The 10,277-nt window shown below is 30.0% G+C and overlaps 2 protein-coding genes across 2 annotated transcripts; both read right to left on the bottom strand.

Annotated features, from left to right (window-relative positions):
- Window positions 1-2,843: 2,843 nt before the first annotated feature.
- LOC133695476 (ethylene-response factor C3-like) lies at window positions 2,844-3,924 on the bottom strand. The gene has a single exon (XM_062117491.1). The coding sequence runs from the start codon at window positions 3,739-3,741 to the stop codon at window positions 3,019-3,021; it is 723 nt and encodes a 240-aa protein (XP_061973475.1). The 5' UTR covers window positions 3,742-3,924; the 3' UTR covers window positions 2,844-3,018.
- A 4,952-nt stretch (window positions 3,925-8,876) lies between these two features.
- Window positions 8,877-10,010, bottom strand: LOC133694141 (ethylene-response factor C3-like). Its single transcript, XM_062115594.1, has one exon. It carries the CDS (start codon window positions 9,826-9,828, stop codon window positions 9,142-9,144), a length of 687 nt encoding a protein of 228 aa, XP_061971578.1. The 5' UTR covers window positions 9,829-10,010; the 3' UTR covers window positions 8,877-9,141.
- Window positions 10,011-10,277: the final 267 nt, after the last annotated feature.

A 10,277-nucleotide genomic window follows, 5' to 3' on the forward strand; every position in this document is an offset into this window, starting at 1 on the left:
GTGTTATTTCTCTGTTGTTTTTTTTATCTCTTCGATTTTCTCAGTGTATGCTTTCGCAAAAATATTTCGGACTACCTATCTATTAATTTATAGGTCCTTCATAAGATATATTTCCTTATATATATATATATATATATATATATATATATATATATCCTTTTATCCGTCTATCTTTTAATTTTTTTATTTCAATGTTGTTTTGGAGAGGCTCAGACTTTTTTTTTTCCTTCCTATTCTTCACCTTATTGTCGTTTCACTCCCCAGTTTTATTTTTAATGTTTTTTGAATATAAGACCAAAAACCGTTTACGACAAATTAATATATTGTTTTGTTTTAATTAAAATTAATATGACTTCGCATGCAGATCATTTTATAAGAGATATTTCTTACAATCCCACCATCCTCTTTTTTTTCCTGTAAGTAATCCAATATACTAAGGGAAAACAATAACAATTAAAAACTTTAGAAATATATATGTGGATTATTTGAATTATTGAATCGACAATTAGGCCAAAAAAAAAATCTGTAATTGAAAACATATTGCAATTGTTCTGTTTAATTGGATGTGATGAAAATATATATTTTCCATACAAATTAACAAACATATAATAAATAAAAGGAATAAAAAATAGAGGAATATTTTAGGCATGAAATAATTCAAAATACACACAATAATAATTATTAGGAATATACTAATCTTAGAACAAAATGTATAGTTTACTCTCATCAAATTTCCAAGGCTAGCGAAGTGAGTCTCGCAGTCAAATGCTTTGAATTTGTTAATGGATTTTAGAAGAATAAAAGGGAATTAATGAAATACATTGATGTTAAAGATTAAATCTTTTATTAGGCTAAATCTTTGCAAGTAATCTCTCGGAATTTCAACTACACTATTTTCAAATGTTGGCTTATTAACTTAGAAAACAAATTCAAATTCTTTATATGTCAGTCCTTCCTAAAGTTCTGGAATTAGTAGTAAGCAAAATGACACTGTTAAGAGACAAAATACTTGTTTTGCTTGCTTGTATTATCCGTACAATCCCTCATCCTTATTTATATAAAGGACCTTTTGGGCTTCCAGTAGTGATGATAATTTAATCTAAATTTCATGTATATGGATATGATATAAATGGGTATTTTTTAAAAAATAAATAATGGATACATATTTGTTAAAAAGTTATATAAATTATATCTTGAAACATCATGTAACAAGCTTAGCTACTGGGTCAAAATGATTCTTTAACATGGTATAAGAGTTTCGTTGGCTAAGCAGTTACGAGTCTGAATCTCATCACTCATTCTATTTGATAAAAAAAATTAAGCACAAGCTGGTAACATGAGCTTAAACAAGTTTTAAATTCAAAGAACTTTCACTTGAACGAATGTGTTAGAAAATTATATAAATTATATATTAAAATATTATCTCATAACTTATGTTAATTACTGGATTGAAATGATTCTTTAACACTATTGGATATCCTATATATAATTTAAAAGCATCTAAATTTTTTAACCAATAAATAATAAATAGGATATGAATACAAGAAACTCGACCTACAGGTACTCGTTGCCTTAACTTGCTACTAAAATAAAATTTTTTAAAAATCAAATAATTATTTGATATTTGTATAAAGCGAACATCATTGTCATGTGATTAATACATATTTTTAGCATTTGGACGGTGGGAATCTGGCACCTGATTTGAAGAGAATTTATAAAAAAAGAAAAAAAGAAATGCTGTCAAACCTCTTGCTTTCTAATCTCTAATGTTTCGAGTAAATTTGAAGGACAATCTTTTGTCAAGTCTTGCGCTCTCTCTCTAACCATTTTCGCATAATATTTGGTGGTAACTTTATGCTTTAGTTATCGCTTTATATATTATAATTATTTTCTCATCTTAGACACTGATTGCGGCAGACGAATATGAAGTTTCTCTCATCAATAATAATGAGATCTCATCATCCTGGCAAAGAGCTACTGTGTGTGTGAATGATAAAAAAGATGTTTTTTACTCTCACCTAAAAATTGAAGCTTTAGATTGAGTAGTCATTTGACATTGCTTAAGAGTTGGTTAATTCAACCTCATGTTTAGGAGCACAAATCCTCAAAATCTTCGTTTAATTTATTTCTAAATTAATTTCAATTTAATCTTTCTTTTCTTAAATACAGTTGTTTTTCGTTTCGAGTTTTCGCTCTTTAGACTTTAATCAATATTATGAGTTTGTGTTGTTCAAGTGTGTTTTGTCAGGGATTTATTTAATTTCTAACAATTAATAAGATAACCTCAACTATTATATATATATATATATATATATATATATATATATATATATATATATATATATATATATATATAAAAGGTGTGTAGATTATGGACAATGGTGTATGATATATCTTTATATTTAATTTCTAACAATTAATAAGATTTTTTTTCTTTTTTTCATTTTAGATGGTGGACGTTAATTAGACCAGTAGTATGATATTATATATATATATATATATATAGAACTATGCACGGTCGAGTTAAAATGAAACAACATCAGATACTTACAACGTACGTAGTATTTTGTTTTTTTAAGAATAATTAAACTGATAGGAACGTACTTCACAGTGCTAAAAGATTATTCATGCCATATTTGGAAAACACATCTTATTTTGGAACATTATTAATTACGGAAGTTCAAAGAATATTGACGATGTTTATAGAACTATGTTCAAAGAATATTAATGTGAATTTTTGTGAATAAATGAACGAAAGAAAAAATTCATATCTTGTTCTGATATCTGGAAGGAAATTACACAACTAATTGAGTTTTATTTGGTATTATTTTTGAGAAGCAGAATCATGGAAACTAAAATTTTATTCAGTTTTTTCTTACTAACATTTTTTCTCCTAGATTCTCTCAGTTTTTTTTCCTAGTGAAACAAAAAATCACACACAAAAAAGGAAAAATATACAAAATCAAATTGGAAATTAAAAGACAGTAGTAGTGAGATCCTGACGGAGATGCTGATTCATTAAGGAGTACCTCTCTCACAAGAGCTTAAAAGTTCTTCCAAATATTCAGCTCCTAGATCCTCGAACACCACCACTTCTTTGGTTGCTAACCCGTTCCCTTTCCCCTTCCCTTTCCTACTCACTGCTCTTCTTTTGGAATGAGTCTTCTTCAGTGCCTCGGCTGGGGAGCACCAGTACTGATCTTCTAAACCACTTTTCATTTCTCTTAATGATTTTCTCACTTTCTCAATCGGAAAATTGAGGACAGCCTTAGAGCCATGCAAGGATAATGCAGCTTGGTCATAAGCTAAAGCAGCTGTTTCACCAGTATCAAATGTGCCTAGCCAAACTCGCACTCCGTTTCTAGTGGAATCTCTTATTTCCGCCGCGTATTTTCCCCACGGCCGCTTTCGGACCCCTCTATAGGTCTTTTCCCTTCCGGGATTTTCTTCTGTAGCATTCGGAGCGGCTTCCTTTTCCTCGATCTCATTCGAGGAAATAAGTTCCGACAAGTCTTTGGCTTTGTTATTTGGTGGAACATCGGAGGTAACACTAGTAGCAGATTCTTTGGCTTCGGTGAAAGGAACATCAGATGGAAGTGTCTCTTCAGAGTCATTTGAGTTGAATAGATAGAAATTATCATGAGGGTTAAAAAGAAGGTCATCCTGCAATAGATCTAGAGAGCTGGAGGGAGATGATGGCGAGAATTCTAGATTTGGGTGGTTGAAGAAAGAATGATCCATCGATCCTTCATCAGTTGTTGGGTGCTATAACTTCTTCTAAGGTCACCTAACTTGTTTGCTATCATCTGAATACCTGCCCTTATATAAATATGCACGAAGACGAAAGAGAAATTACAAGAAAAAATCATAAAAAAACATGCATTAATTATTGCAATATAGAGGGAATTTTTTTTATGATGATGGGAAGGACTGAGCATTTCGGGGGAAAAAATACAGCTACAAATTGCATTTTTGCAATTGAATGAGGACCCACACATTAGTTATACACAATTTGCTAATTAATTTTATTATTTTTGTTACTTTAAATTAAATGATACGAACTAGGCACTTCCCTGCTCATCTTAACTTTTCTCATATAGCTGAAACCATTAGTGGAGCTAGACAATTTTTTATTTTCTTTTGAGAACCAAGTGGTTTTATTATAGGGGACCGAGCTTAAAATTTTATTTTATCTTACCTAAATTAAGATAAGATTAAATTTTAATCTAAGTCTATTTAGATATATTTGATTAATTTATATATATATATAAAAATAGCGTGTTAGTACAAAATCAATGTTTTTTATAATTAATTTAACATGGGCTACAAGGTTGGTCAATTAGGCTTACACTTTTTTTTTTTTTTCATGAAATCTCATCCCCTTTAATTATTAAGAACTCAAACGACCTGGCATAACAGAAGATGAAAGGGAATGATTGATAGGGGACTCTCCTCTGTAGATTCTCCGAATCTAAATAGCTAGCTAATTGATTTACTAATTAAGAGCGGGGACAAAAGAAGGAAAGCCATTTCCTAGGTGAATAATGTCATCCGCTTCATGGCCAAGTTCATTTTGAAGCAGATGTGAGGAATTGAGAGCATGGATCACCAATTTTTCTTTTCTTTTCTTTTTCTTTTTGATAAATAGCTTGTATGCCATCATACAATCTGTTTCCATCACAACATTTGTGGGCTACATTTTTAAATGGTCATCAAAAGTGATAGGCAGGCATGGTGTGCCTAGCTACTGATGAAATATTTCAGCCTGCTCTCATTTATCGGTCTGATGCTATAAGCATACTATAAATTTAATTCTTATCGAGTTCATCACTTATACCAGGCAGATATATGTTCGATAATGGTGCAGCTTTCCGAAAATGCAGAAGGAAGGAGAGAGAAAGGACGGAGAGGATTGAAACATTGGACAACCTAATCTCCTTCTATGAGAGGTGGGGAAGCTTACCGTTAGTGTAGAAGGGAAGAGGAAGAAGCCTCACACCTGAACCTGTTATAGACGTGCCTATACCATCCATTGGTGCATGGAAGTCATTCGCTACAGCTTTGCACCTCCACAGCTCGTGTCTACCATAAGCCACCATGTGCAAACACTATTCTGACCATTTTCTAGCTTCTCACGGCAGTCCTGACGACTTCAAAAAGTCAATTTCTCGCATTAATGAAAATTTTTAATAATTTTTAACATATTGTTGAATTTTTGTGACAAAATATTTATAACTTTTGAATATTTGTAATTGACTCATTATGATGTAAAACTGATTCAAAATATTTTAAAATTGATATGTCGATGTGGTTTTGGAGTTGTTATGTTTTTTATTCATTATGATGTGTCATCATTTTTTATTTGTGTGTTGATAATATTTTTAAATTGTCATTTTGTATGTGTGTGGATGCCATTTTTTTTATGTTAATGTTGTTCTTAACTAGTTGTCATGTTGATGTTATTTTTAATTTGTTATTTTGCATGTTCAGTTAATTTTTTTATTACATAATTTTGTTGTGTATTCAGAGTTTTATTATTTGTGTATCAGCCTAAGATAAATAAACTATTAATGTGTTTTATCTTTAAAAGTTAACCGAAAAGATCATGAGTGCATGACTTTATTATGCGCAAAAGTATTTTTTCAAAACAATTTTCTAAAGATAAACTACTTTATAATTATTTTATTTTTCTTGAAATTTATTTGTGTATTGAGGGCTTTATTATTCATGTATTAACCTATAATAAATAAAGTATCACATGATGTTATCCTAAAAAGTTGACCAAAAATATTATGGAATTTTTTAATATATGACTTTATTATTTGTAAATACTTTCTTTTTTAAAACCCTTACTCCGTTGAATTTTTTCTTGTAATTTTGGTTTCATATTAATTATTTTTATTATCTAAAAATCAAACTAGTATTGAATCATTACCGGGCTTAATCCTTAGCTCCTATAAATGAATAATAGAATCATTTAATATGTGACTTTATCTTTGTTATGTGTAAAACATTTTTATGATATAATATTTTTTTCATTACAATTTTATCTCTAAAAACAATCCATGATATATGAACAATCACTGAGCATATCCTAAAAGGTTGTATTAACAGGTAATAGAAGCAATTAATGTATGACTTTATTTTATATGTTGTAACCCAAGATTTTACCCCATTTTTATATATATTTAAAAGAAAAATTAGAAAAATTCAAAAAAAATTGTATTTTTAATAAATTTAGTTAATTTTAATAATTTTGGTATTTTTATCATTTTTATTTAATTTTTATTTGTTAAAAAAATAAATCATAAAAATAAAAAATAAAATAACCAAAACTGAAATTCTTGGATTCTTGGATTTTTGTTCATATTGAAATTCTTGTGAAAATTAACTTTTACCAACCAAAGAAATCTACTGCAGTAAAAAACTGATTTGATCTACACAGATCTGGTTTGTTTAATAATTTTTCCTCCTATATTATTTTTTTCTTTCTTTTTTCTGAATGAATTTCTACTCCTACTCTGATCAGTAGTTTCTTTTTTTCCGATTTGAACGAGGGAGAATTTGCCTCACTGTTATAAGCGTACGAAGGAGTATCCTTTTGCCACAAACTGTACATTTTGGGTCTTGCCACACACACTTTGGGCCTAGGCTTTTCTTTCCTATAAACTAAAAAAGGGCAATGCCATGTTGGTTTTTGGGTCTCACTAGATTTGATTTACTTTAAATTTAAGTAAGTTAGTTAGTGGATCGCTATCTTAATTAATATCCTTAAGTTTAAGATGAAAATATTTATATTGAATCCTCCAAATTTTAGTTTGAACTAAATTTACGATGTGTTAAATCAATTTTTTTAAAAAATGTTACAAAAATATAGAGGCATTACTAACATATTTAATAATGAAATTAAAAAAAAAATTAACTACAAAAAATTACCTAAAAGACCTGTGTCAATCGGGTTAACCTCTAAAACCTATGATTTTGGAAATAAGACTAAAATAACCTAAGAAAATAAAAAATAACCTAAGTAAATCAAAATAAATTATGAAACTCAATTTTCAATAAATATAATATTAAATGATGAAATTAAAAAAATTTACATTAAAAATTAAATAAAAAAACAAATTATTGTTCCAATAAAGAGTAATGGTTATCATTTTTTATATATAAAAAATTAAATTAAAAATCAAATTAAATAAAATATCTTAATGAAGTTATCATTTTTTATAAAAAAGAAAAAGAAAAAAAAAAGATAGCAATGGTTTGAAGTTCTTATTGCCATTCACAATAATTTGCTGCTTCTGGCCTATATTAACGAGACGTCAGAATTTTCTACGATTACTTCAAGCAAGTCTGCTAATCTGCTTATAAAGTTTTGGTACCCCCTCACTTGCTAGCTGCATATTTCATGGTCAGGTGGTGACTCTTCGGCTTTTTTTTTAAAAAAGGTATTTTTTAAAAGAAAAAAAAATTATTTTTTTATTTTAAATTAATATTTTTTTATTTTTTTATATCAATTTGATGTGCTGATATTAAAAATAATTTTAAAAAAATAAAAAAAATATTATTTTTATATATTTTTTTTAAAAATAATTTAAAAAATAACAACAACTACACTCTCAAACACCTTTGTATCATCTTTATTTTGTTTTATTTGTCGTCCATAACTATCATAGCTTAAAATCCTGTAAGCTCAGCTTTGTTTGCATCCTATTTTCAGTCTTCTTCCCTTTAATTCAATGTATTGATTCTAATTTATTTATTTTTTTAAGAAAATCATATATAGGGAATAATTTTCACTATCATAGTTATGTTAACTCATTGCACAATCCACGCATATAATAATGTCAAAAAACTACGTAAGAGTTTTAAATTGTAAACTCAAAATATATGATATATATTCATAGTTATCAAATTTTATATATATATATATATATATAAAAGTTTAAGCTATTTAATAAGGTTTTAAAATATGATTTATATTATTTTCTAACAAATAGCTATAATAGTCTAATATTTGATAGAAAAATCTTGTATCAATTTTTCTTTTTTCACCAAAAAAATGTTCGTGCAATAATTTATATATAAAAAAATAGTATGATATTTTGAATTGTCGAACACATTTCACTACACATTCTTGTTCAGATGCACTAACTAAAGGCAACACTCTTATTTGGCTGGATACTATTTCCTGCTTCATTTTCACTTGTGACGAACATGTAAGAACTTCTCCCACAATCAAAGATAAGCAAAGCAAAATTATATGATTGAGAAAAGCACCGATATGTCCAAAGGGGGTGGGGAAACCAGAGCAAACAACACACACACACCTCGCTACCAAAACTAGGAGCGTGTAGGGCACATTGTTTTCTTTTCGACCAGGTAGAAGTAAACGATGGGAGTTGAGAGAGAAAAGTCGTCACATAGGTTCACTTTAGTGATCAACATACAATATCAGATCTTTGATTTTGACAAACTGGTCCCTAAAATTGCCACTTAATTAACACCAGCTTGGATCTTAAAATGAACAAGTTGGTCATAAAAGGGAAGAGATTTTTGATGCTTGCTTCTTTATTTCTGTTTTGTATTCGAGAAAACTCTACTATTTAAAAAGTGTAATTTATAAGTTTAAATGAGCGAATAAAACTATGATTGTTCCAAACTCTTATAAAAAATATACATTTTAACTTGGACTCGAAATTTTCTGTACAGATTTCAAGCTCTTAATTTGTTTTGTTTGACTTCGAAATCATTTTTTATTTATTTGCTAGCCTTCAAACTGCAGTAATTGATGGAGAGGAGATAAAGCAATTGTGCAGGGTGTTTTTTTAAAAGAAAAAAACATTCCATCATTTTTCCACTTTATAGAGAGAATCTTGCTTACACTAGAAATAAAGTAGATAAAGAGAGATGAGTATTATATCCACTATGCAGGCCCATGGCTCAATCGACCTTCTAGTAAATGAAAAAGAAACAAACTTTACGTGGTGTTTCAAAATTAGGATTAACAAGAAGGGATAAAAAAAACTCATGCCACGACATACCCCTCTCCTCAACTTTGGAAAAAAAAAAAACCAAAGGTCTGAAAAGAAGACAATTATTGACAAATAAAGGAATTAAGGAGATGCTAACGGTCTGAATTCACCAAGAATTAGAACTGTCACATGAATTCAGAAGCTCTTCCAGGTAGTCAGCTCCCAAATCCTCCAAAACCACCACATTTTGTGGCCTACTATGAGGTACTTGATTTACTTTAGTTTTCCAACTCTTTGATTTTCTTCTCATGGAGTGTTTCCTCTTCAGTGCCAGCACAGGCGAGCACCCATCTTCACATCTATAATTCATGTCTTGAAGTGACTCTCTCACCATCTCCACAGGAAAATTGAGAACAGCCATCGAACCCCGCATGGAAAATGCTGCTTGATCATATGCCAAAGCAGCTGCCTCTGCACTATCAAAGGTCCCTAGCCAAACCCTGATGCCATTCCTTGTAGAATCCCTTATCTCTGCAGCATACTTCCCCCATGGCCGCCTTCTAACCCCTCTGTAAGATTTCTCTCTCTTAGCCTCCTCCTCTTCTTTCGCATTTGAAGTCACTTCCTCTTCCTTAATTCCACTTGAGGAATTAGATTCTGAGGATTCCTTGGGCGCTCCATTGGCTAAAGCATTAAAAAGGACCATTTCCTCCGAGTCATTAGTGTTAAAAGGAAGTGAGTTGCTCTGGAAAAGAAGTTCATCCCATGAAAATGAATCTAAAGAACCAAAAGAACATTCAGGGGAGAAATCAGAATTTAGGTATTGATCATGGTAAAACAAAGAAGATTCCATCTAGGATTCTTGATCGGACAATCAATTGATGGTCTATGACTAATTGTGGGTTTGGTTGCACTTGTTCCTAATTGGCAACTAAGTTTTTGTCTTGAAAATTTTCATCACCTAACTAACCCTTTATATACCAGCAAAAAAGGGGGCGATTTGAACAAAGAAATAATTAAAAAAAACTTGGGAAAGATTTAAATAATTGAAATGATAAAATAAGCTCTAGTACATAAAGGATTATAGAGTATTTAATAGTAACAAGCAAGCAATGCAGTACAAGATTTGGGGTGGTGTTCTTGATGTTGTTAGTAATTAGGAGGACCAGATTAGGAAGGTTTAGAGTTTTTTAGGCACGTGAGTTTAGTGACGTACGGCGGCGGGGGTGGTCCCATAATCGCTCGTTTATGTCATCACCTTGCCGATGTCACCCGACCTTGTAGGCATTTCTAATTATCTTT

Source organism: Populus nigra, chromosome 5 (genome assembly GCF_951802175.1).
Source record: "Populus nigra chromosome 5, ddPopNigr1.1, whole genome shotgun sequence".
NCBI lineage: Eukaryota > Viridiplantae > Streptophyta > Magnoliopsida > Malpighiales > Salicaceae > Populus > Populus nigra.